Raw genomic sequence first — 27,777 nt, 5'->3', positions numbered from 1 at the left:
GCTGCATGGGCAGGTCTAGCCCCGTCCTGGGTAGAGTCGTAGGCTGCTCCTTTCTTTTGGCAAAGCGATTTCCTCCTCCGTAGGCTTTCTAGCCCTGAGCACACCATTCTCCAAGGCGGTGACTCTCCAATGTGGATTTCTATGAGGAAATTGTCCTGCTTATCGATTCAGCTACACTTACCTTCACTCGAGTTAGCTCCGGTCAGTTCAGCTGGACTCACTGCAACTCAGAACAAGATGGCCCTATGTTTGCATCGTAGCCCCGCCTCTTATTGACTGCCGTGGGGGAATGTCATTAGCCTATCTGGGCCCCAGTTTCCTTATTTAAAATAAACAGAAATGATAATACCTGCTGCGTGGGAGTTTCGCCAGAATGAAACTCATAAAGGGAGCCCCAAAATGGTATCCATTTGCAACACAACGAGTGAAAATAGACCAAGGAGCATCCCTGGGAAGTTTCTAAATACTGAAAACCAAAAAAAAAAAAAAAAAAAAAAAGATCCTATCAGTTTCCATAAAGATAAAATAAGTCAATTTACAAGGATCAGGAAACACACTGACTTCAGACTTTGTAAAAGCAAAAAGACAGTGGAACAGAGGTTCCAATTCTGGGCAAGTCGGCAAACACACCCGCCACGGTCCCATGGATTGCCTTTATAAAACCCGAACAGAAGGATACAGCAACGGTTCAAGGACTCTGGAAAGTAAATAGCAGCAGGCAGATTGAGGAAGATAGAATTCCAAGTACAACCAAACCAGCAATATGAGTATCATTTTTTCCCTCTGGAATACCCAGTTGTGACTGGAGGCAATGGAAACAGTAGCCTGGGGTGCCTGAAAATGGAACATTACCCGGCAGTACGAAGGAACAAATTATTGATTACTGCAATACAATAGATTACTCATAGATGCCTTGTACGAAGTGCAATAAGCCAGATACAAAAGACTATGGTATGATTCAACTTACATAACATTCTGGGGAAAAGCCACACCGTAGGGACAGAAAACAGATCATCGATTTTACAGGGGATGAGGTTCAGGGAGGGGCTGAAAATAAAGGGGCAGCACAAGGGAATTTGGGGGATGGGGAAAAAACATGGTATAAATTAAATACTCCCACTTGCTCTTTAACCTCTCTGGACCTAAAGGAAAGACTAAGAAAAAAAAAAAAAGACCCAAAGCTCACCCAACACCTGGGAAAGAGAAGAACCCCCCCCCCACTAAGGGGGAGGGCACCCACCCCCATACTGCGTCCTACCCTTGTTTCTGCCCGTAATTCGCCGCGTTCCTCAGATCCTTTTTGACATCTCTGCTGAATTATTTCTGGAAAAATCGCCTTGACATTTACCTAAGTTGCTTTATTGCATCCCTGGTCTCGGGCTGAACCTTGATTGCTTATATTGAGAATCAGGACTGTGCATTTGAGCACACCTTCGGATTTCCCCGTGCCAGCCCTTTATTGTGAGCCCGTTCTCTTTCAAACAGGGGAAAGATGTGGGGCATGGAGGGAACGGTGGCCGTCTACCCAGCCCGCCAATCCAGCAGCACCTTGGTTAGGGACATGCTATGGTATTGACAACAGAGGAAGGGGGGCGAGAGGGAACAAATGAGCAGCACTACAGCCGAGGATGGGAACCCAGTAGAGAAGGTGAGGCCACATCAGGGTAAATTCTCCCCGACCACAGACACGATTCCGTCCACAGCCTGGACTACCTCGTCGTTAAACACCAGCTCACGCAGGTGCCAGCTCCGGTCTGAACACAGGTGGCGACAGCGTCCCGGGGTTCTGCATTCTCGGGCTCCCTACACCGAGGAAGGCATTCCCTTCATCTCTCGTTGCTTTGCGCTATGCCTGAAGTCAGATCCAGGGGTCTTGTCTAGTCAGAGCGGCTCCGGTTCGGATGCCGCCCAGAACCTTCTCACACAGATGTCCTCTTCTCTCAGGTACTCCATGGTGTCAGATGCAGAAACAGAAAGCATTTTCATGGAACCCATTCACCTGTCTTCGGCTGTTGCAGCTAAACAGATCATCAGTGAAGGTAATGCCATCAGAAGGCGGTTGGGAGCAGGGAGAGTCCGCGACTCCTCTGGGGACCCTCGGAAGGGGCCCCGTGGAAGATGTCCGTGTGCTTCTCAGGTGCTGCCCGTCACAGTAAGAGGAACGGATCCGAGGAGGCATTTCTGCCGACACAAGTCAGTATCCACCTTCATGAGACGGAGGTGGAAATTCTTATGTATCAGGGTGAATGAATAGCTCTCGCGAGTCAACAGCCGGGGAGGCATTTCCAGTCTGCTCCTATGGCCTTCCATTCAGTCCTTTCAGTTAATCTCAGGGGTCCTGGGGTGGCTTATGCTAGAGACACAGACCCGAAAGCCCAAGAAGTGACCAGAAGCACCCAGAAAGTTCTGTTCAAAGGGATATCCAGATTTACATCTGCATTTCCACTAGTGCCTGGAAATGGTTTTCAATCTGAAATATAAATAAGGAGGAGGTAGGGAAAGGGGGGAGGGGAGAAATGTTAATATGCACACAGCAGAAAACATACTCATCCTGATTGGATGGATTTTTTTTTTTCCTAATCAATTTAAAAAAACCGTTTTTAACGCTTATTTATTTTTGAGAGACAGCATGAGCAGGGGAGGTCAGAGAGAGAGGAAGACACGGAATCCGAAACAGGCTTCGGGCTCCGAGCCGTCAACACAGAGCCTGACGCGGGGCTCAAACCCACAAACCTCGAGATCACGACCCGAGCCAAAGTCGGACGCTCAACCGACTGAGCCACCCAGGCGCCCCTCTAATCAATTTTGAGCAAATTTCTTTTCTTCTTCCTTTGTCCTGGGTGTCTCTGTCACTGCTGGTGGGATGTCGCTAATGACACAGGGCCCTGCTGGGCTTTGGGCTTAATCCAACATCCGCTTGATGGTGGCCACAATCCGGTCCCCGGCCATTGGTCGTGAGAACCATGCATGCTGCTTGCTGCATATAATCCCGGGTCTTTGTCAGTTCTGGGCTCTTTGGGTCCCCACAGGGTCCCTGAGGACGCCTAGATCTCCTGTTCACCTCGCGAGGAGCCAGAAATTCCATTTGCCTCTGCTTGCGATCTGGGCACCGTGGGAGGCCCCATCTTTTTAAGGAACTCTCAAGTTTTTTTCTATTTCACCACCCTATCTGGGGTCTCTGTTCTCTTACTCCAGGCAGACCAAAGTGGCTTCACCCAGTGTCCAGATCTCTCTAAATTGCCACAGGGACCACCCTCAGCCCGGAAGTTTTGTTTTTTGTTTCCTCCTGTGTGTTTGGGAACTTCCCTCACCCTCCAGCCTGCATCATCCCTGCTCTGTGTTTCGCTCTCTGGACCCACCCCCCTCCGTGCCTGAGTTCTTGCTGAGCGAAAATCCAGCTTTAGGAGTTGTGAGAAAACCATTTCCCCTCTTGAAAACTTCACTGTCAAGCCTATAGAATGCTATAGACACGTCTACAGGACATTGAACACGTAGGTGGAAATCGAAAGCCTTTCTTCGATTCTAGGGTTTAGCTACTCTCCTCTTGTCTGGGGCATTAAGCTTACGTTTCCTCGGTCTTAGTGGTGGAAGGGTAGTAGGGGAAGAAACAGTATATGACAGAGAAAGGAAAAACGTATCAAGTCATATTCCAAGCCATCGCCCTGCTCACCAGTGATCAGAGGGATAAAAATGATTGTTGAAGAATCCTTCATTCTCATGAAAGTCTGCATATGCGTTCTTCTGAAGAAACCTTAGATTGCAGAAATAAATGGGAGAAATGAATGCAGGGCGAGGGGGTGGAGTTGAAACAGGCTGAGGGGTGGACCAGAGACCTACTGTAAGCAGGGGCCACCAGCAGGAATGAGGGACTGGGACATTTGTTCCACTGGAAAGGGAAATACCAAGACAGCGACCTGCTCTATAAATAGCTGAGGAAGACAATGCTGTATGTATATTTTCATGAAGCATCAGGGAGTTTTATTTTTTTACATGTAGTAAAGGAGAGCCATCTCAGGGGACGAAAGGAGAGGGGCTTTTACATTTGCTAAGTAAGATCCCAGGAGAGCCAGGGGAGACTGAGTGGTAGAGAAAATAGGAATGATTCATCTATTTTTAAACAAAATAAAGCTCTGGGATTGGAGGGGTTTTCTTCTTTCTGCTTTTGAAACGGAGATCAGAGAGCATTTAGAGCTGAGATCTGACACAGGGATATGGGGGCCCATCAGGTGGTGTGGGAAAGGGAAGAGAGAGAGAGAGAGAGAGAGAGAGAGAGAGAGAGAAGGGCTTTAGGGAAAGGGAGTGCTAGAACCCAGAACTCCCAGGACCCGAAGACCCTGAGCAGCAAGCCCGTTGTACTGTTTTTCCTGTGAGGGGCTGGGCCTCGTCTATGTGCCACACGTGGCTTTCACCCATCAGGGAAAGCGATGGCCAACACAGGCGACACGCCTTTCTTTTCTTCCATCTCTAGTCAGGATTTTTGGCTCCTAAGTGGCAGGAAGGACTCGCCCCCCCACCCCCACTATTCTTGTAGGCTTTCTCAGAGAAAGAAATATCTGACTCTCCCCCCAGATTTGATCAATTGAGAACAAAAGTATTAGGAGCAGGAGAGAGAGGCTCGCTCGAGAGGTGGGTGAATGGATTTTGAACTCATCTAGAATCTGAGTTTTTCTGAGCTGTTGGCAGAAAGGCCCTGAGCGCTGTTTTGGGACTGGCATTGGAGTTCCTGGCAAAACCTTTGCCACCTGTTGGAAAGCTGGGAGGCTGACACTCACGGGCGCTCGGACGCCAGTGGGAAGAAGCAGACAACGTGTGAAATAAATTAATTAAACGTGTATGGGAAAGTGATCGCACGTGAAGGCTAAAGTTTTACTTTTCCCAAGATTATTTGCCTTACGTATGTAAAGGAGTCAAACTAATAAAGTGACTTACGTTATGAAAGAGTGTCATTTATTCATTTGGTAAATGATTCCACCCTGTATGGAGCACCGTGGGAACTGTAAGTGTGAATAGACATATACCAGGTACTTAAGGACCTTGGTCTAAGAAGTTGTCAGCCAGCTTGAGAAAAATACAGGAAGGAGTAAAGAAAACCAGTGTCCCTTCACCTATACCAATCTACCTCTGCTCCTGCTGGCCCTGACCACAAGTGTCCAGACCAGTGCGGGTCCCCTCCCCACCCCGGGCCTTCATTAAGTCCTTCCTGGCATTTGAGTTCGTGTCCAGAGTCCTGGCAGCAGACTGGCCAAGAGTGGATTCTCCTGAGGAACAGGGAGCGTCATGGTGCTCTTGACTCTTTGACGAGAATGCTGTCTGTCCCTTCTAGAATTCAAGCCGCGGGGGATCAGAGCCGAGGCAGAGTGTCCAGGCATGCTGGAGTCAGCCGAGCACCTGCTGGTGGAGGACCTGTACAACCGTGTTAGGGAGAAGATGGACGACAGCAGCCTATACAACACCCCCTGCATCCTGGATTTGCAGCGGGCCTTGGTCCAAGACCGCCAGGAGACCCCCTGGAATGAGGTGGATGAGGTCTGGCCCAATATCTTCATAGCAGAGAAGTGAGTCTGACCGTGGGGGGGTCACGACCCTTTGTCCTACCCTTCTGGACGGTGCCCGAGAGCGATGAAACTCCCCCACGTTCGGCAAAGGCCCCAATAACTCCATCAGCAAGTTGATGTTGCCTGATGGGACATTTGGAGCCAGTGATGATACTGATTTTTGTATGTATTGCCAACCACCGAAACATTTCACAAGAGGACAAAGAGGTTACAAATTACATATATATATGATATATATATATCATATATATATCATAGTATGCTATATATAGTATGATATATATATAGTATAATATATAATATGATATATATAGTATGATATGTATATAGCATGATATATAGTATGATACGTATATAATATGATACGTATATAGTATGATACATATATAGCATGATATATATAGTGTATATATATAGTATGATATATATAATATGATATATATACAGTATGATACATATATAGGATGATACATATATAGTATGATATATATAGTGTATATATATAGTATGATATATATAATATGATATATATATAGTATGATACATATATAGGATGATACATATATAGTATGATATATATAGTGTATATATATAGTATGATATATATAATATGATATATATATAGTATGATGCATATATAGGATGATACATATATAGTATGATATATATAGTATGATATATATATAATATATATATAGTATGATACATATATAGTATGATACATATATAGTATGATATATATATATAGTATGATATATATAGTATATATATAGTATGATATATATAATGTGATATATATATAGTATGATACATATATAGTATGATACATATATAGTATGATACATATATAGTATGATATATATATAGTATATGTATGTAGTATGATATGTATGTAGTATGATATATATGTAGTATGATATGTATATAGTATGATATATATGTATATATATAGTATGATACTAAATTACAAATTATATATACAGTGTGATGCTACCTGAGCAATATATAGGTGTGTATGTGTATGCGCTTTTGCATAAGTAACAAATTCGAAACAAACGAGATAAAAGCGTAACCATCTAGGCGATGGTTCTACCACTGATGTTTATCTTCTTTAGGTTTCTTTTGAACCGGACGGATCCCTAAGGAAACACCACTTGTTTTTATAATCAGAAAAAAATGTTATTTTTTTAAGTTTATGAGTGGTTTCCCAAACAAAACCCAAAGCAGTTCCTTCAGGATCTTCTTGCCAGTGCGTAATTGGCACCAACAGGCTAGTTTGTGAAACTAATTCTCCCAGTGTAAATACTCAGATACGCAGAAGCAAAGGAGGGAATTTGGGGCCCCCGTGGCAGGCAGTAGGGAAGAGAAGTTTGGACTGTGGGTCTTGAGTACTCCCCCGGATGTAGTCTGTCGCCTAGAACCTGATTCTCAGAGCTGGACACCAAGTCCTGAGCGATCTCCAGCTAGCTCTGCAGACCCAGAAACTTTCACATCATGCTCACCAGGGACCCAGACACCTCCAGATAGCCCCAGGCTTCTGCTCCTTCTCTGGCAACCCTGTCTTCACTGATTCATTGCAGCAAAAAGAGCTCTGAACTAGAAACCAGAAACACCTGCCCTTGTTTGGTCCTTTTTCCTTTCAGTCTTGGGAAGTCAAAAAAGCTGTCAGATTCACTTTCTGAATCTTCGAATGGGCATAAAAATAGTTGCCCTGTCTACCTCTTAAGTGTAGTACTAGGGATACAATAAGATGATGCATGTGGAAGGACTTTGAAAAAGTGAAGCACACCGGGTTTGATTACTACTTTTGTCTGCCACTTTTGTGTCTTTTTTTTTTGCCCTCCCCTGCCCGGCTCCCCGTGCCTTCTCTCTCTCTGGCCCCCGCTTATGACTGTGTTTGCAGTGAGCCCGGGACACATCTGGCAGCACAGAAGGCACTCACCGAGCCACGGCCTTCCCGAGCCAGCCGAAGCAGGCTGCGGGTCTCAGTGGCGGTGCACCTTTCCTTTCTAGCTCTGACTCTGGCAAACATCGTCTCTGCCTCTTTCCCCCCAGGAGTGTAGCTGTGAACAAGGCGAGGCTGAAGAGGCTGGGAATTACTCACATCCTCAATGCCGCTCATGGCACCGGCGTCTACACTGGGCCCGAATTCTACACTGGCCTGGAGATTCAGTACCTGGGTGTGGAGGTGGACGACTTTCCCGAGGTGGACATCTCCCAGCATTTCCGGAAGGCTGCCGAGTTCATCGATGAAGCCCTGCTGACCTATAGAGGTGAGGGGGGGAGGGGGGAGTCTGCCTGCTCCAGGCTGCTCGAATTAATTCCGCAAGGGGGAGAAGCAACCAGGAGAGCTCATGGAAACCTCTGGGTTATCTGTCGTGTCTGGAGGCGATCTGTCTTAAGATTTTTGTCTCGTTCTAAGAAGAGGGGAAAGGAGAGGATGATCATGCACCTTATCGGTAATGACTGAGGGCCTAACAGGTGCCGGGCGCTGTCGTAGGTGCGGTGGGTGGAAGATGCAGACAAGGGTCCTGGCCTTTGAATCTCACACAGTGGTGATGGCAGAGAAGATTACAAAGAAAAATGTCCGTGACAAGCGTGAGGCAGAGAGACTAAGTAGGGCCACGTGTTGGAGTGACCGGCCAGCTCCTTGGGGAGGCTGGTAGAGAGGTCCTCTCTGAGAAGGGGCCACTTTACAATGAGTGACAAGAAGGAGCTGGCCACGGAGAAGTCGGAAGAAGAGCACTCCCGGGCAGGGGAAAGTGCTAGCACAAAGCTCCAAAAGTGGGGTAAGCGTGGCGTGTTCAGGATCACAGGCCAGAGCGGATCGGCGTGGCGGGGAAGGGTCAGAGTGGCAGAGTGGCAGGGGCCCCGACACGCAGGCAGCTGACCGCCAAGGTGAGGGAGTGGAAAGCGCCTTGATCTGATCTGCGTTTTAGAAACCTCGCTCTCTGGGCTTGGGAGACCACAGCGGTGGGAGCCGGCAGAGTGGACAGGACCCTTCAGTGCGGACGGGCCACAGCCCATGCCGCGGGGGCGGCTGGGAGTGTCACAAACCTGGGCTTGAGGCCAGGCTTTGCTACGCTCTCTATTCCATGGGACCTCTGGCGGTTCCGTTCTCCAGCAGAGCCTCAGTTTCCCTTGTGTATAGCACAGAGACAAAGAGACCTAATCGTCCTAAAATTGCTGTGAGGAGTAAAATTTTAAAACGCACATAAGAGCTGCAAATATGTGTATGCATATCTGTATATTTATAAATACATATCTATACATAGAATGTTTTTATATATGTATAGGTTTTTATTAAAGTGAAATTTATGAGGGCACCTGGCCGGCCCAGTCGGTTAAGCTCTGACTTCTGCTCAGGTCACGAGCTCCCGGTTCATGAGTTCGAGCCCCACCATCGGCTCTGGGCTGACGGCTCAGAGCCCGGGGCCTGCTTCGGATTCTGTGTCTCCTTCTCTCTCTGTTCCTCCCCGGCTCACGCTCTGTCTCTCAAAAGTAAATAAACGTTAAAAAAGTGAAATTTGGGGCGCCTGGGTGGTGCAGTCGGTAGAGCGTCCGACTTCAGCCAGGTCACGATCTCGTGGTCCGTGAGTTCGAGCCCCGCATCGGGCTCTGGGCTGATGGCTCAGAGCCTGGAGCCTGTTTCCGATTCTGTGTCTCCCTCTCTCTCTGCCCCTCGCCCGTTCATGCTCTGTCTCTCTCTGTCCCAAAAATAAATAAACGTTGGAAAAAAAAAAAGTGAAATTTATAAATTTTACATATATATATTACATACGTATGTATATATATGAAACGGTTTTCTCCTTTTTTTCAATGCTTTAAAAAAAACAACTTCTTTTTAAAAATGTATTCCTTCTGACCAATGTGATCTGAGCGTGTCTCCAAACGCCAGCGGGGAGAGGACTTCTTGGGCTGCTTGTCGCGCGCAGCGCCCTGGCGACTCCAGCGGGCGGCGCAGTGGAGATCGCGTAGACGCGGCCTCGGGCGGGCGGGCCTGGAGCAGCCCCTAGGGCCGGTGACTATCAGCGGAGCAGACGCGCAGCCCCAGAAGTGGGGCGACAGCGAGAGCCAGACGGCGGGAGAAGCTGCCGGGCGCGTAGAGGGGGGGCCTGGGCGGACCGGAGCTGCGCCACCCGGGTGTCGTCGGGGCTTCGAGGAGGGCGGCGGCGCTGTGGGCCACCCTGTGGCCCGAGCGGTGCGCAGGGTGCCTGGCCCAGGCGCTGGGGACACTGGGGGGAGCCCCGTCACCAGCAGGGGCCCGCGCCGGCACACCTGCCCCCCTGCTCTAGCATTCAGCCCTCCACGTCCCTTCCCCCTCCCCGTCCGCACCCCTGCCGGACAGGGAAAGGACCTTATCCTTACTGGGGTTGCCTCTGGGGTGGTTCCTCCTCCCGTCAGGGCCCTGACGGTTGTCACCATCCCTAGAAGTCGCCGCTGAGCCTTAGTTTCTGTGATTGCCTCCAAGATGCTTGGGAGACAGCTCTTAAGGAAGAAAGCTAACACTGGGCTGGGTGCTTCATGTAATAATCACAGTGCCCACAGCCAGAGGATGTTACTTACATTTTACAAATGGGAAATTGAGACCCACGGAAGGTTTAGCGGCTTTGCCGCTGTGTAATAATCAAGATTAGTATCTTGGTTGCTAGTAAGTAGGACCCGTCTCAAACTACTTAACCATCGCCAAAGGCATTAATTACAACACAAGCACAAATCCAAAGAGGAGAATGTGGCCCCAGGATCATCTGGAACAAGGACTGGACAACCTCAGGACTCTTGGTTTCCATCTTCTCTTTTTCTCCCTACCTCAGACAGCAAGGCCGCCCGCAGGCCTGGGCACAGACTGGCTAACTTCCGGCCTCAGTCCCATTTCCAAAGTTCCCTGAGAGAGAAAATTTGCCCAGCAGACTCTGGTCCTTTGTCTACCCTGAATTCTATCCATGGTGGCAAAGGTGGGGAGGGTGGTTTCTGGGCAAGTCCTTCTTGGTTTTCGCAGGTATGGAGAGAGGGAAAGTTCTGAGGTGAACGAGAATTATGAATCGGAAGAATACAGCACACAAGCCTGCCATGTAAAGGCATACTGAGGATGGAGAGAGAACTCACTCAAGCCCAGCGCTCTCTCCACCCTTCAAACTTTTACAACAGAGAGAGCACGTCGTGATGCAACCTCCCTCCCGCAGCGGCCCTGCTGCTAATCAAAATGGAGGCTGCAGATTAGAAAAAGACCACCTTCCTCCAGCTGTCTTACAGCTGGAACGTTTTCATCATAACCAAACAAATCTACTTTGACTTCAACACGAAAGGCGCCCCCTGGAGTTGTGTAGGGCATAGTCTATACAGTGCTAGTGTGACCTTGACCCTAACAGAAAATGGACAATCCTGTCACCCAGGGTCTGACCCACTTAGGCTCTCCCTTCTTCCACAGGCTGCCGCTGAGGCTCCACCGAGGCATCCCAGGGTGCCAGGCACACATTCCACAGCACGGAAAAGCATGGCCCACCCAACTTTGTCTCTGCCAGACTGAGTCTAAGAGGCATTTGATTTCCCTATGAGGAAGCCTGGCTGGTTGTGCCTGAAGCGTCCTGATGTGAGCTGGCCTGGTAACTCCTTCAAAGGAAGGAAGGAGGACTTTGGTGCCGGCAGTAGCAAATGGTGGCCTGGGCAGCCAGTTAAAGGGAGGTCGTCGGTGGGGTGCCTCGGTGGTTCAGTGGGGTAAGCGTCCGGCTTCGGCTCAGGTCATGATCTCACGGTTCGTGGGTTTGAGCCCCGCGTCAGACTCTGTGACAGCTCGGAGCCTGGAGCCTGCTTGGGATTCTGTGTCGCCCTCTCTGCCACAACCCCACTCACTCTCTCTTTCTCTCTCTCTCTCAAGAATAAACAAAACATTAAAAAATTTTTAAGAAATTCTGGAGAGAAAGAGAGACAGAGCATGAGTGGGGGAGAAACAGAGCAGGAGAGGGACACGGAATCCAAAGCAGGCTCCGGGCTCCGAGCTGTCAGCACAGAGCCCGCCGTGGGGCTCGAACTCACAAGCCGTGAGACCATGACCTGAGCCGAAGTCGGATGCTCAACCGACTGTGCCACCCAGGAGCCCCCTAAAAGTTTTTCTTAAATAAAATAAAAAAAATAAAGGGAGGTCCTTGGCGAGAGACAGCTGAGCCTGGAGCTGGGGTGGGAGGAGATGAGAGAGTGAATCTGTAGATGCACCTTTAGCAGCTTTGATTCTGCCCACTTGCCTCCCTCTAGTGACTGCTGGCCTTTGGCAATAATGCCTTTCAGCATCACTGGGCCTCAGGTCCCTTTTCGTCTTGCCTTGGTCTCCCACCTCCTATGTGACAGATATGGTCTTAACTGATGCAAAGACGTACTAATAAAAGTCATCCCCCCGCCCATCCTATATCGTTAGCTAGTACTCTTCACCGACTGGACAAACATCCCCAAAGGCTGTTGGCAAATAGATTGATGACAGCCTGGAAGGAAGTCTCCAGTGGCTCCAAGCTGCACTGTAAACAGCCATTAGAATAAAGGCACAGAAGGCGTGTTTGTCACGTTTATGAAGGATACAAAGCAGAAAGCGAGGCTAGGGGATAATTGATCTATTGAATGCTAGGGTCAAGACTTGGTAAAAGTTTTGGTTAGCTTATAAGAACCGGTTATATCTACCCAATACACGAATAGGAATTTGTAAAGTTAGTCTTATGCTTTGAGAATGCTACAAAAAAAAGTTTTTTAAAAAAAGCTTTACAGGTTTCAGTGGATATAAAAGATAATCTGAGTTCATTTGGGGACATAGCCATGCACACTGCAAGCTTAGATGGCATCCGTGAAGGCTCGATGCCCAGAATGAGAATGGAGAGAGGCCCACTCTGCTCTGTGTGGGCCAGTCCAAACCTGAAGTACATCTGCTACATCCTTTTTTCTTTTTTTAATGTTTATTTTTGAGAGAGAGAGAGAGAGAGAGAGAGAGAGAGAGAGAGAAACAGAGCATGAGTAGAAGAGGGGCCGAGAAAGGGAGACACAGAATCCGAAGCGGGCTCCAGGCTCGGAGCTGTCAACACAGAGCCCGATGCGGGGCTCGAACCCACGAACTGGGAGATCATGACCTGAGCCGAAGTCGGACTCTTAACCGACTGAGCCACCCAGGCGCCCCTATCTGCTCCATCCTGACACAGACTCTTAAGAAAAAAACTGATACAGTTTGATTTGCAAGGTTGGCTCGTATAGTAATGGGACGTGAAAAGGTGTCTGAATAATGACTGAAAAACCTAGAATCGCCAGGAAAAGAAAAAAATTAATGAAGACTATGATAGTGATCTTCTTAAGTAGTTTTTGTATAAAAGCCCCTGTTCATATAGATGTGTTCGTTATTGACCTGGATGCCCATTACAGAAAGGTATACTTTGCCCTAACATGTGAAAGAAGTTTCAAAAGAGTAGATTGATCTAAATATGGAGTGAAGGGTGTGTGTGTGTGTGTGTGTGTGTGTGTGTGTGTGTGTGTGTATGCAGGATACTGAGCTCTCTGTCACAGAAGGATCCAGTCTCCACTGGATGATGGATGACCCAACCTCAGGGATTCTGTAAAGGGAATTCTCAAGTGTCTGTTATGTCTGTGGTGCTTTCCCACGCTGAGACTCCGTGTGTCTGTGATTCTTCACCTTAGCTGCACTTCTTTTCTACTTTCTCCCCACCTCCCCTACCCTTTGTTTTTAATGTTATTTATTTATTTTGAGAGACAGAGAGCACATGCGAGAGCATGCACGGGGGGAGGGGCACAGAGAGAGGGAGAGAGAGAATCCCAAGCTGCTTCCTCGCCATCAGCACAGAGCCCATCATGGCCTGAGCCGAAATCAAGAGTCAGACGCTTAACTGACGGAGCCACCCAGGCGCCCCCCCACCCCAACTCTTTTATTTCTCCTCCCTCCGATGCTCAGCTTGGCAAGAAGAAAGTAGTCGTGCACTCTAGTGTTTCAAACGCGGGGATGCTGGTTAGTTCCCTTTCCCTTCTTCTCTCTGCCCGTGTTCAGACAGTGCAGAAAACGCTTACACGAGTGCAGGCGGCCTCCCTGCCCTCTCAGACATCCGTGATCTGGGGCAGCGATGCTCGTCCCTCACGGGACTTGAGCGCAGATGAATGCTGGGGGCAAGCAAATATATTAAATCCAGCACATCTAAACAGTTCTTTTTAACAGTCCTTTAAAAAACAAAAAACCTAGGGGCGCCTGGGTGGCGCAGTCGGTTAAGCATCCGACTTCAGCCAGGTCACGATCTCGCGGTCCGTGAGTTCGAGCCCCGCGTCGGGCTCTGGGCGGATGGCTCAGAGCCTGGAGCCTGTTTCCGATTCTGTGTCTCCCTCTCTCTCTGCCCCTCCCCCGTTCATGCTCCGTCTCTCTCTGTCCCAAAAATAAATAAAAACGTTGAAAAAAAAATTAAAAAAAAAAAAAAAAAAAAAACCTATAAGGAAGCCACTGTGGTTACATTAGTATCTCTTGTGGTTTCTTTCAGGGAAAGTCCTGGTCAGTAGCGAGATGGGCATCAGCCGGTCAGCAGTGCTGGTGGTGGCCTACCTGATGATCTTCCACAACATGGCCATCCTGGAGGCCCTGATGACTGTGCGTCAGAAGCGGGCCATCTACCCCAACGACGGCTTCCTGAAGCAGCTCCGGGAGCTCAATGAGAAGCTGATGGAGGAGAGAGAAGAAGACTCCGGCCAGGAAGGGGGGACGGATGAGGCTGAGGAGGGCGAGGACGCGGGGAGCAGCAGCAGGGCCAGGGTGGGCGCCCTCACGGTGGAGGAGGAGGACGACACCTCCAGCCACCTGAGCGGCTCCTCCCTGGGGAAGGCCAGCCAGGCCTCCAAGCCCCTCACCCTCATTGACGACGACGAGGAGGAGAAGCTGTGTGAGGAGTGGAGGAAGGCGCGGGGCCTCCCCACAGCCAAGGCCCCCCCGGGGGGACACGGCAGGCGCTCAGCCTCCGGCCAGGATGGCGGGGAGCCTGAAGACGAGGACGTGGACAGGATGATCCGGGAGTGGCAGAGCCGAAATGAGAGGTACCAGGCGGAGGGGCATCAGAGGTGGGGTAGAGAGGAGGCAGAGGTGGAGGCGGGCGACGCCGAAGGCTTCGTGACGAGGCGACGCAGGCACACCCTGAGCGAAAGCAGCACTTCGGCGAGCGTCCGCAGTCACGACATTCGGGTCCTGGAGCAGCAGCTGGAGATGAGCGGCCAGAAGCGAGGGGGCAGGCGCCGCTCGGACTCCGTGTCCACCGAGAGCACCTGGGACGTGTGGAACCAGAGGCTGCTGGAGATCGAGAGGGAAGCCTCCCGGGAGTATCACTCCAGGAGCCAGAGGGAGGCGGCGGTCGCAGGCTCCGAGGCGGGGGGCAGGGTGCGAGAAGACGACGAGGAGAGCGTGTCCTCCGAGGCCAGCTCGTTCTCCAACTTCTGCAGCAGGAACAAGGACAAGCTCACCGCCCTGGAAAGGTGGAAGATCAAGAGAATCCAGTTCGGATTCCACAAGAAAGAGCTGGGGGCCGGGGACGGCAGCACCGAGCCAGAGGCGGAGGAGGCAGAGGGCGAGAGGCGTCTCTCCGACGTCAACCTGACGGCCTACCAGGCCTGGAAGCTGAAACACCAGAAGAAGGTGGGCGGTGAGAACAGGGAGGAGGTAGTGGAGCTCAGCAAGGGCGAGGACGCTGCCTCGGCCAAGAAGAGGCAGCGGAGGCTGGAGCTGCTGGAGAGGAGCAGGCAGACGTTGGAGGAGAGCCAGTCCCTGGGAAGCTGGGAGGCAGACAGCTCGGCGGCGGGCAGGAGCATCCCCCTGTCCGCCTTCTGGTCTGCGGCCCCTTCGGTCAGTGCCGGGGAGGACGCGGCATCGGTGTTCAGCACCCGGAGCCACGGCTCCCGCCCCTCTCAGGCTGGAAGCAACAGAGGGGGATGCCCGGCCTCTGCCCCTGGCCCCGCACCGCCTGACCTGCCCGTGGGGCCGGGTGACACCATTTCCATCGCCAGCATTCAGAACTGGATTGCCAGCGTGGTCAGCGAAACTCTCGCCCAGAAGCAAAACGAGGTGCTGCTGTTGTCCCGCCCGCCGTCCGTGGCGAGCGCGAAGGCGGCACCGGAGGCCAGCTGCCTGGGGGATGACCAGGTGTCCCTGCTCAGCGGACACAGCAGCTCCTCCCTGGGCGCCTGCCTGCTGCCCCGGGGCCAGCTGGGACCCGGCCCCGACTCGCAGTCCCTGCTGTCCTCCCGCACGGCGCCGGGCTCGAGGGCTGAAGGTCTTGGGAGCAAAGTCAGGGGGACCAGCAAGCCGGTCTACAGCCTCTTTGCTGACGACGTCGACCTGAAGGAGCTTGGCCGGAAGGAGAGGGAGATACAAATGGGGCTGAGGGAGAAGATGTCCGAGTACAAGCTAGAGAAGCTGGCCTCCGACAACAAACGGAGCTCCCTCTTCAAGAAGAAGAAGGTCAAGGAAGATGAGGAGGAGGATGGGGGTGACAGGGACGAGGACACTGACAGTGCCATAGGGAGCTTCCGGTACTCTTCCCGCAGCAATTCCCAAAAACCCGAGACAGACACGTCCTCCTCCCTGGCTGGCCCTGATCGCCGTGGAAGCGCTAGCAGCGTCGGCAAAGACACGGACGGCAGTATCGCTAAGTGGCTCAGTGGCCTCAGGACAGAGGAAAAGCCTCCTTCCCAGAGCGACTGGTCTGGAAGCTCCAGGGGGAAGTACACCAGATCTTCCCTGCTCCGGGAGATGGAGTCCAAGTCCTCCAGCTACAAGTTCTCCAAATCGCAGTCGGAGGAACAGGACACGTCCTCCTACCATGAGGCCAGTGGCAACTCCGTAAGGAGCACCTCACGGATCTCTTCCTCCTCTACCCGGGAGGGCAGAGAGATGCACAGATTCTCCCGGTCGATGTTCAGCGAGACCTCGAGCTCCCGGGAGGAGAGCCCGGAGCCCTACTTCTTCCGCCGGACCCCTGAGCCCTCGGAAGGGGAAGAGTCCCCGGAACCACGGCGTCGGAACTGGGCCAGGCCCAGGGACTGGGAAGACGTGGAAGAGTCGTCCAACTCAGACTTTTCTGAATTCGGAGCCAAGAGGAAATTCACCCAGAGCTTCATGAGGTCTGAGGAGGAGGGAGAGAAAGAGAGGATGGAAAGCAGAGAAGAAGGGAGGTTTGCTTCGGGGCGGCGGTCCCAGTATCGGAGAAGCACGGATGGAGAGGAAGAGAAAGAAATGGACGATGAAGCCATCATCGCTGCCTGGAGACGTCGGCAGGAAGAAACCAGGACTAAGCTGCAGAGAAGGAGGGAGGATTAAGCTGGGCCAGGCGGACCTGGGAGACTGAGAACATGGCAAGAAGCCGCGCGGCTTAGCACAGGGATCAGGACACGCATTGCCACCACCCGCCAAGGGACAGGGATGTGGAAAGGATCGTCCTGAGGGGCGGAGCCTAAAAGAGAGGTACCAGGCAGCAGGGCCCCAGAGGTGCGATAGAGGGGAGGAGGAGAGCCGTCGGCGTGCGGTCTGAATGCTAGGCCACCTGACACCGTTTTCTGTTGCCCGGCGTCCTCTTGACCTTTGACGCTTCCCTCGTGTATTTGACAGTGTCCGTCACCTACTGGCGAGGTGAGCTCGTGATGGAACCAGAGCTTGCCAGAGACCTCGGCTTACATCCGCGGGAGGACTGAATGCAGGACGTGGTTCTGTGTGTGGTTCTGTAACAAGACCCAGGACATGTCTCCTGTGGCAAGTCTCCCCTCTCCTGACAAAGCTGAGTTCTGGTTGTTCCTTTTCAGTGCTTTGGATCTCCATTAAAGTGGTATGTTGTCAAACATTTCCCCTTCCCTCTGGTCGCTTTCAGCTCATTTGAACCCACCTTAAAAGACAGAGGTGGGGGGGCGCCTGGGTGGCGCAGTCGGTTAAGCGTCCGACTTCAGCCAGGTCACGATCTCGCGGTCCGTGAGTTCGAGCCCCGCGTCGGGCTCTGGGCTGATGGCTCAGAGCCTGGAGCCTGTTTCCGATTCTGTGTCTCCCTCTCTCTCTGCCCCTCCCCCGTTCATGCTCTGTCCCTCTCTGTCCCAAAAATAAATAAACGTTGAAAAAAAAAAAAAAAAAAAAAGACAGAGGTGGGTTATCATGAGCCAGCCTCACCTCCTTCCATAATGCTGGGACTCCAGACAAAAGCACTGTCATCACATTAAAACAGTAATCAAGTATTTCACCTATGATACAACGTAGTGGGAAGACATGAGGAGGACCCTTGAGAGTAACCGTGAATTAGACCGAGACTGGGTTTTATTGCAGTCAGAGATACAGGTGGAGAGGGGGTCCCTCTGGAACAGCAGGGAAACAAAAGCAAACCACGGGGCGGGGGGTGGGAAGAAAAGAAGCCCAAGGCAAGGAGATGGAGACAGGGTTTTATGAAATCTCGTTGTCACCCTTGCTTTTCATTCCGTGGAGGATGGTTGCACAATCCAGTGGACAGCCCACTGGATCGTTCCCGCACTCTGGATGAGCTAGGTCGGTGAGAATTCTCTACCCTTTATTCCCGGAGGCACGTCTGCCTTCCCGGACACAGGTTGGGTTCCTGAATCCAGCAGACATGTTTTGAGCCCCTTATGACAAGCATTGGTCGGTTGGTTTCTACAGTTCCTTTCAACTTGCCGTACCTTGCAAGATTTGAAGATAGGCATGTGCCATGCAGGGCTCCAGGATGTCTGGACCAACGCAAAAATCCACTTCAGGAGATGCAGTTGGCAATAGGATGATTAATGAGAAGGAAGAGGGGTGGCAAGGAACCCACCAACGGGATGAATAGTAGGTGATCGCTAATCATGTGACCAGTTTTGTTTTTAACTGAGATTCATGGGATGCGGAGATTATGTAACCTTACTGTGTGGATTATTACTCAAGCATCAAACATTTCAATGGGCACAAAGATAAAAACACTAAGGCAGAAGGGAGCAGACGTGAGCTCAAACTCAGAACTGCGCGTAGTTGCCGTCGAAGCAATTAATTCGCTTGCCTTCCCTCTAATCCTTCAGGCTACAGTTCAGCGGCATCTGATGATGGGCCTTTTCTCTCTGACTGAGAGGAAGAAAGAGGCCTTGGGAAAAAACACTGCTCAGTTTTTGTCCCATTTGGCCCTTTCCTTCTCCCTTTGCTCACTTAATTTCAGTGAGCCTTGGTCCCTGGTTTCCAGAGCCTGATAGAACATTCTCATCATATGAAACGACATCATCTCCATATGCCCCCAGCAAGGCACCCCTGGAAGGCTCAGTTGGTTGAGCAGCCAACTCTTGGTTTTGGCTCAGGTCGTGATCTTATGGTTCGTAGGTTCAAGCCCCGACTCACGCTCTCTCCCTCTCTCTCTCAAAATAAGTAAACTTTCAAAATGGCCCCAGCAAGAAGACTAGTTGTGGCCCATTTTAGGGTATGCACATTTCACTCCTATGGGGAAGTTTCTGGCACAAGCACAATAAATTGGGAGGTCAGTCTTCTGGAGGGAACAATGAGAATGTCCCTGAGACAACAGCTGTGTTTTCCTTTTCTGATCCTCTTACCTTGAATAATCTTGGTTGTTTGTTTGTGGTTGGTTTTTTTTTTTTTTTTTGATTTTTGTTTTATACTTTTTTAAAAAAAGTTTATTTATTTTTGAGAGAGTGAAAGACAGAGTGTGAGCAGGAGAGGGCAGAGAGAGAGGGAGACACAGAATCCGAAGCAGGCTCCAGGCTCTGAGCCATCAGCACAGAGCCCGACGCAGGGCCCGAACCCACGAGCCGTGAGATCATGACCTGAGCTGAAGTCGGACGCTTAACCGACTGAGCCACCCAGGAGCCCCTTACTTTGAATAATCTTGTGATTTGACGATAAACACTTAGAAAGCCAAGGTCAAGGATGAAGAGACCAAATGAACTGACAGGCCAGCTAAGCAGTTGCCCCCGGCACCCACCCATCCATAGGAGCGAATTAACTCAGGCCTTCACACACGTCTCTCTCTTTTTTAACATAAATGTAAGATATAAATAAGGTGATCTCAATCACCTCAAGGTAGACAATTGTTTTAAAAACATACCTAGTCACTCCCAACTCATACGCCCCTGAATGGATGTTGAACAAACATGGAAAACTCTTGGTTTCGAGAGTCACCCCCAGTCTTTCCCCAGCCTTGAGTGTGAGCCTCGGGGGACACAGACCACCTTGGCCTGCTTTTAGCTGCACTCATAGGCTAGAGGGCAACACTGGCCCCTCTGTGGAGGCGCTCAGCTCACTAGAGGATAAAACCAGAGAGGGGTGAGGTCAAGACCTGGAGAAAGCCTTTGCTCGCTGTGTCTCCAAGGAGAGCTCCTTTAGAATCCTGTAGTCAGAGAGGTGTCTGTCTGAGAATTTAGGATTCTGAATTTAGCTGAGTCCTGGAGTCCAGACTTTATTTGGGGAAATGACACCAATAGAAACTTTATGTGATCTTTGATGGGCTTGAAGGAATAGCTGGGATTTAGAGGGTTAGGATTACAACGGTGACGTCTGCTTTAGACCAAACCCAGAACGTTAGGTGGCACTCCAGCCGTCCAGTCTCTGAATGACATTAAAAGGTATGTGTTGCCCGTCAAGGTCCCAGTAGATGGCACACCCCCATTGGAAACTGATGAGAGTTTAATGCAGGAACTATGCACAGAGGTGTGGGCAGGGGTAAGGGGACAGGAGGGAATAGTAAAGCATCCAGGTACTAGCACTACCTGAGAAATGGATACCACCCTAGGGCTGAAGGAACCATGTGTAGGGGCTGTTTGCAGAGCCCGAAGACCCACAACCATGGGAGAAGGGCCACCCGACATCCTGGCAGAGGCGGAGAGGGAATGAATACCCTGACCTCTCTCTCTTCCTAGCATGTGGTGTCATGCTCGTAACTTTCACTGGCCAAACCTGCCTGGAATCCAGCCAGAAGGGGAGCCCAGTGTTGGAGAAGAACAAAAACATGAAACTGAAGGGGCAAACAGAGGATAACCAGCCCAGAGATGCATAGATTTCAGTGGAAAGGCCGTGTCTTTGGAGCCTCCCCAATGATGTTGTTTTAAAGGACTGAGAACACTATGCCCTGATCACAGGATCGATCTACTCTTAAGAATTAATTAATGATTGGGACAGCATTTTAGCTACACAAACCCAACCAAAAGCCAGTGATTTTGTCTTACGGGAAAGAAAAGAGAAGACAAATCTGAACTGACGTCCTTTGTCGAGTCCTGAGTTGGGTAGACTTCACTAGGAGAAAACTCCCACAATAACGGGAGAATAGTATGCAGAAGGGGACCCCGCAAGAGTGGACATACTGCGCAGAATCCTGGGCTGGGGGGGTGAGAAAGAGAGAACAGATTTTTTTTTTTTTTTTTTGCCTCAAAGGCGAGGCCTTAGAGGGGAAATGAACACATGGAGGCTGTGAAGAAACAACGTGTATCAGAAGCCTGCCGGAAGGAAACAGAAAGCCCAGATGAGGGTAATTCAAAAAGGGAGGTCCATTTACAAAGCAGTGAGCAGAGCGTAGAGGGGTAGCGTGCACCCCAGGCGTCACATCTCTAGGCTGAAGAGGCAAGAGGCTGAGCCTGAGCTGTCACGGGAGCCCTAGAGACAGGGAGGGCTGGCTGTGCGGAGGGGGCTGTCTTACAAGAGCTGATACCTTTGGTCTTGGGACCCAGCCTGGCAGGGCCCCACAGGCAAGGAGCCAGAGGTGTTCAGCCTCCAGTCTCCTGCCGGTCCCCCCACAAACCAAAAGCCAGAGGCAAGAGAGTCGGTGCGTATAGGGCATCCGATCAGCCTCGTGGGCACAGAGGAGGGTGAGGAGGGTGGGGTGGGGAAGATTCCAACAGCAGTGCTGCTGGGCCAGTGCACCAGCTGCCCTGTGACACAGTGGTGACGCTGGATTATGAAGGCTCTGCTGTGGTTGTTAGGAATGTTACAGAAGAGGGATGTGAATTTCTCTGGCCTCTCTGAAATTTTCACCCCTGGGGTGGCGTGGGAGAATTGGTCGCCAATGACAAATGAGTCCAGGCTCAGTAGTGTGCCGGGTCTATCAGGAGAGCATCCCCTAAAGCTTGAAACCTCACAGGTTTGACACCTGTGACACCTGGTCTGACACTTGCCTGTCTGCCTCTACCCGGGCCAAGTAACCCCACCCACCACATTTGCCTTCTTCCTTCTGTTACCGTCTCCACTCCCCAAACCAGGCCTCCTTTATCCACCACCTGGCTTTGGCAACTGCCAAAGGTCCTAACCAGGTCCAGACTCCTCTCTTTTCTGTCTAGCCTAGAACCAAACTAATCTTCCCAGGGTCCATAATTCTGGTTCTTTGTATTCCTCTGCTTAAAAACGACAGTGCTCCCTCCGGCCTGTGTGACGAAACTTAAATTTCTTCCCTTGGCCATCACGGGCCACCTCACCCTCCATTTCCAGGCCTATTAGGATTGTTGTGAGGTTATAATTAAATCAGATACTATTTGAACATACCTAGACAGGCGATGGCACGCTGTAGAATTTAGCAAGTTGTACGCTGTTGTGTGTAATTCTATAACGATAATGTGACCACTGTTAGAATTATTATAGACACGACGTGGTGAAGTGGGTTAAGAACACAGCTTTGGAATCTAATGGGAAAACAGCTGATACTTTACTAAGTGTTTACGGTGCTCCGGGCATGCCAAAAGCTTTAGCATGGATTATCTACTTCTTCTCTTCAAAATCGCACCCTTTACTTTTTTACTTCACTTCGTTGAAGTACATGATGGACTAAACACAATGAGAGGCACTGGCGATTCAGGAGCTATCAAGACACGGGTGAACTTGCCCTCAAGGGGCTAATCATCTTCTTAAGGGAGCCAGGCAGTGAACAAGGAATTTTGAAGAGTTAGATTATTACTTGTTTATTTATTAGATGCCCGCCTATTTATCTGTCTCCCTGCTAAAATGCACGCCCCGGGGCACCTGGCTGGCTCAGTTGGAGGAGGACGGGACTCTTGCTCTCAGGGTCATGAGTTCAAGCCCCACATTGGGCGTAGAGCTCACAAAAAAATGAAACAAAACAAAATAAAGTAAAATGGGATCATGCAAGCCCCATGGAGGTACCTGTAGTTCGCCATTGTGTCCCCAGCACCCAGAAGTCAAGCCTAGGCTAAAAGGTACTCTTAACAAACATGTGTTTTGGCTTAAGACAATAGTGCTCTGAGAGAAGTAAGCCGGGTAACACAGTGGAAACAACAGTGGGTGGGGAGTGGGGTGGCCATAGAGTGATCAGGGGGACAGTTTTTCTAGTGATGAGAAGGAGCCAGTCAGGTAAGGACCCCAAGGAAAGACAGCCTCCACAGAGAACCTGATGGGGACACTGGGGTCCGGAGGGGTGAAACCATAAGTGACCCGAGGTCATATGGCAACTCCATGTCAAAGCCAAAATGCCAACGGAGACCGATTTCAGAGCCTACACACTTTACAGAGCAGGGGGCTTCCGTCAAGTGCTTAGGACAATGCCTGGTACGTCATAAATGCTCAATAAGCATCTTTTACACCCACCACTGGATCGCCAGTTTTTAAATCAGTCTTATTTTAAAAGCATGGCATTATTGATCGGCCTAGTTAATTAATGATTCAGCGTGGGTCATTTTTAGTACCCAAAGAAGTCAGGTTGTTTCCGTCGAGTTTCAGAGCGATCTTTTTCCTTTTTTCTCCCCATGACGAGTGAGCAAGACCGTGAGGGTGTGATGGGACAGCGATGGGGTATGTGCCGGGATACTCAAGATCCGAGGGAATTCTGGACGTCTACGGGAGGCACAGCAGTTCAGGCACCCGCTTGGGAGAGCAGCCCCCATTTCACTGACACTGACGGCTGGACCAGAGCTGCTGAAAGCATTTCTCTCTGAGTCATGGTGACACCGCAGGTGCTTCAGGAGAGGCCAGTCTTGACTAAAGTCCACGCTCTCCAAGGGGGAGCTGAGGCTGACGCGGAGGGAAGGGAGGGGAAAGGAAAGCCACTCCAAAAGCTGGTACAGTTATGACTGGTCCCGGCCCTGCTCTGCGCCAGCGATAGCCGGCCTGCTCTGACCTCATTCACGTGAAGCCGCTCAGAGCGGTTTGGGGAGAAGCAGGTATCCCTCAAAGGAACAGAGAGCAAGAAAGGCCCCCACAGCCGGCAAAAGGACAGACAGCAGGCATGACTCCCTGCCCTTTGCAGGACCCTGAGAAGACGTGGCTGAAATGGATTGTTGCCTTATTAAAGTTGCTGGAACGAGACGACAAGGCAAACGTGCCCTCAGACAGGAAGACGATTCGGTAGCTTCCCGCTCCTGGCCCTGCTGGCCCCAAAGAGCGGCCTAGCAAGAGAGGCAGGCAGCTGACCACCTCTCGGCCAAGTCCCACTTAGCCCTGCTGACCAATCCAACTCTGTAAAACCACTGGGTGGTTTTTGTTAAAAAAAAAATTTTTTTTAACCTTTATTTCTTTTTGAAAGAGAGACAGAGACAGCGCATGAGTGGGGGAGGGGCAGGGAGCGAGGGAGACGCAGAATCGGAAGCAGGCTCCAGGCTGGGAGCTGTCAGCACAGAGCTCGACGCGGGGTTCGAACTCATGAGCCGCGAGATCGTGGCCGGAGCCGAAGTCGGACGTTCAACCGACTGAGCCACCCAGGGGCCCCTGTAAAACCACTGTTTCCATCCCCATTTCACAGGTGAGAAAAGTCAGACTCAAAGGGCTTAAGCGATGTGCCCAGGATCGCAATGTAAGCAGGGGAACGAACATTTGAACCTCGGTACGTCTAATTTTAAATCCACTATTTCTAGCATGCCATTTTGCCTTTAAGAAAGATCTATGCCCAGGGAGGATTGAAACCAGAATTGCTGAGAAGTCTGAAATCTGACTGCGGGGCAGCATCCAGAAGACGCAGTCCCTGAACAAAGCCGGTGCTCTAGTTGGCCTCCCTCCGTCGTCTGTGTTAGCCGTCTCACTAATAAACAGCCCAGCGCAAAAGAGTGTCGGGAAGATGACAAGCCCAGAGCCCCCAGGGACTGCTCTTAAATAGGAGCTTTACCTACAGGACGGCTGTTCAAAGAGGTTCAGTGTTCAGCACGCTCTCTCCTCCCTCCTCCTGGGAGAGAAGCTTTCATTCCAGGGAGTCACAATATTTGTGCGTATTTCAGACAGTTTTCTCTTTTTAAAGCTGTTCGGCACAGGTAGTTATGTAGCTCTTGATTTATTACAAAGGCTGCTGGGGGAGATGGCAGAGAGCTGGAGGGTGTGTGTGTGTGTGTGTGTGCGCGCGCGTGTGCGTGTGAGAGAGAGGCAGAGACAGAGATGGAAACAGAGACAGAGAAAGAGCAAATCACTCATCTTCACAGTCTTTCAAACAGAAGGAAAATGCGCCCTGCCCGATAGTAGTGGGGTCAGGGGGCATGAGGACTTCACATACAGCCAACATTTAGACAAATGGGTCTAATCCTAGACCCATTCCGTTGACCTGGTTTATAATATATTAATCAACAACAGTTGGGACCCGCCAGAAAAGCTCCCCTTTGCTGGTTTCATCCATTCTTTCCTTCTTTCATTCAAGCAGCATTTAGGGAGTACTTTCTAGGGAACAAGAATTGTTCTGGGCGCTGCAAATGCAAAGAAGAATGAAACACAGCGTCTTCCTCTGAAGAGTGTGGATGCTCTGGTGGGTTCTCTGACAAAGAATGGCACTTGGGAGCCCAGAGGCAATTTCGGCTTGAAATCCCAGCATTAGACTCGTTCCTTTGAATTAAGGCCCAGCTGTACTTACGGTGTCTGTGAATTAGGGGTGACTCAGCGGCACGGATAAGCTGGGGTCCCTGTGAAAGGAGACAGACCCTGAGAAAGTAAGGTTTGACGAGGAATATCGAAAGCTCTGGGAGCCTGTAAGTTGTGACAGAGGAATAACAAGGGGAACATGGGGCCATTTGCAAATCAAGAAAGATCCCTTCTCTCCTTTCTCCTCTATCATTTTAAGTCTCTTTTTTTTTTTTTTTTTAATTTTTTTTTCAACGTTTATTTATTTTTGGGACAGAGAGAGACAGAGCATGAACGGGGGAGGGGCAGAGAGAGGGAGACACAGAATCGGAAACAGGCCCCAGGCTCTGAGCCATCAGCCCAGAGCCTGACGCGGGGCTCGAACTCACGGACCGCGAGATCGTGACCTGGCTGAAGTCGGACGCTTAACCGACTGCGCCACCCAGGCGCCCCCATTTTAAGTCTCTTAAGATGTACATCTCAGTGCATGCAGTGGGTCGCAAGACCGCACAGCTCGCTTCCAACATCCTGGCCCTCCACTCCAAATTTTCTTTTCTTCTTAATTTTTTAAACATTTATTTATTTGTATTTATTTACTTTTATTTTTAAATACAATTTATCGTCAAATTGGCTTACATACAACACCCAGCGCTCATCCCAACAAGTGCCGTCCTCAATGCCCATCACCCATTTTTCCCCACCCCCCCCTCACATCCACCCTCAGTTTGTTCTCTGTATTTTAGAGTCTCTTGTGGTTTGCCTTCCTCCCTCTTTGTTTGTAACTATTTTTTTCCCCTTCCCTTCCCCTGTGGACCTCTGTTAAGTTTCTCAAGATCCACATATGAGTGAAAACATATATCTGTCCTTCTCTGACTGACTTATTTCACTTAGGATAATACCTTCCAGTTCCATCCACGTTGCTACAAATGGCAGGATTTCATTCTTTCTCATTGCCAAGTAGTATTCCATTGTATATATAAACCACATCTTCTTTATCCATTCTTCAGTTGATGGACGTTTAGGGTCTTTCTATAATTTGGCTATTGTTGAAAGCGCTGCTATAAACATTGGGGTACTTGAGGCAGAGAGAGACAGAGCACGAGCTGGGAAGGGGCAGAGAGAGAGAGGGAGACACAGGATCTGAAACAGGCTCCAGGCTCCGAGCTGTCAGCACAGAGCCCGATGCAGGGCTCAAACTCACAGACCACGAGATCATGACCTGAGCTGAAGTTGGAAGCTCAACGACTGAGCCACCCAGGTGCCCCTAAATTTTCTTTTCTTTTTAAAGTCTGTGTGTCAGCATTTCAGCCAAGCCAATCAAAGCTTTTTATTTCATTATGACAGTTGTGGAGTTTTAGGCGATAATGTTTACTTGATACAAAAATATCATGTCTGCTATGATTGTATACTGGATGGTTTTTAAAAATTGCATTTACGGGGGCGCCTGGGTGGCTCAGTCGGTTAAGCGTCCGACTTCAGCTCAGGTCACGATCTTGCGGTCCGTGAGTTCGAGCCCCGCGTCAGGCTCTGGGCTGATGGCTCAGAGCCTGGAGCCTGCTTCCCATTCTGTGTCCCCCCCCTCTCTCTGCCCCTCCCCTGTTCATGCTCTGTCTCTCTCTGTCTCAAAAATAAATAAATGTAAAAAAAAAAATTAAAAAAAAATTGCATTTACGATCATAAAATATTTTCACCACCACCACACTAGTGAACAAGATGAACTAGGCCCTCTAAACTCTGGCCTTGCAGGCCTGACCCTCAATGAAGTCTCAGTGGTAGGACTGAGTTCTGTCCAGATGAATGCTACATGCCTGTGCATGGACAGCCATCAGCCCTCCATAGCACCTTCAATGTCTCCACTGGCCTGGCCAAGCCGAGAGTACTTACTACAGAAGGCAAGTGAGCAGAGCAATTTAATTGCATGGACAACCTTCAAAATTTCCTTCCTTCCCTTTAGCCGATAAAATGTCATTTCATTAACTTGTGCATCTCTCTATGTAAGATGCCTATTATGCTGTGTTTATTTCATTATGATAAAGCTAAGAAATGATCAAGAAAATTATAGGATACAATGGCATCAGACATTAATTCTTCCATCTTTTTTGTTGTTAAATAAAATTATGTTTCTTCAAGTCTGAAGCTTTAAGTCAACTTTCAGCTGCACGGTTGTAGCCCACGCTACCCCCCCCCCCCCCGCCTCTGATTTCTCCACAAAATCTCTCAACTTGGCTTTCAGAGCCTGTATTCCACCCAAGTTTCCAGGACTCACCAAGACCTTACGGTAAGCCACGGTTGGCGCATCCCAGCTTCTGTGACTCTACTTCATCTAGGTGACCTAACAACAACCAAAAGAAGGCATTTAATCACCATTTTGCACTGGAAAAATAGGTTCAGGAGTTAAAGAAATTACGCGAGGGCAATCGACTGGGAAAGACA

The 27,777-nt window shown here is 50.2% G+C and overlaps 1 protein-coding gene across 4 annotated transcripts in view; it reads left to right on the top strand.

Annotated features, from left to right (window-relative positions):
• Positions 1–17,398, top strand: part of STYXL2 (serine/threonine/tyrosine interacting like 2) — a 30,542-nt gene extending 13,144 nt beyond the window's left edge. For 2 of the 4 annotated variants that reach the window (XM_025926333.2, XM_086694465.1), the window contains 4 exons: positions 1,945–2,039; positions 5,324–5,555; positions 7,611–7,828; positions 14,063–17,398. In XM_025926333.2, coding sequence (XP_025782118.2) covers positions 1,945–2,039; positions 5,324–5,555; positions 7,611–7,828; positions 14,063–16,881 — 3,364 coding nt within the window. In that variant the 3' untranslated portion in view covers positions 16,882–17,398. The remainder of the gene's footprint in view (positions 1–1,944; positions 2,040–5,323; positions 5,556–7,610; positions 7,829–14,062) is intronic. The other 2 variants (XM_086694467.1, XM_086694466.1) reach the window with 1 other exon arrangement.
• The last annotated feature ends 10,379 nt before the right edge of the window (positions 17,399–27,777 follow it).

The sequence above is a fragment of the Puma concolor genome, chromosome E4 (assembly GCF_028749965.1).
Source record: "Puma concolor isolate L17-30 chromosome E4, mPumCon1.1.hap2, whole genome shotgun sequence".
NCBI lineage: Eukaryota > Metazoa > Chordata > Mammalia > Carnivora > Felidae > Puma > Puma concolor.
The sequence above is the reverse complement of the archived record's forward strand: the minus strand, read 5'-3'. Positions and strand labels throughout refer to the sequence as shown.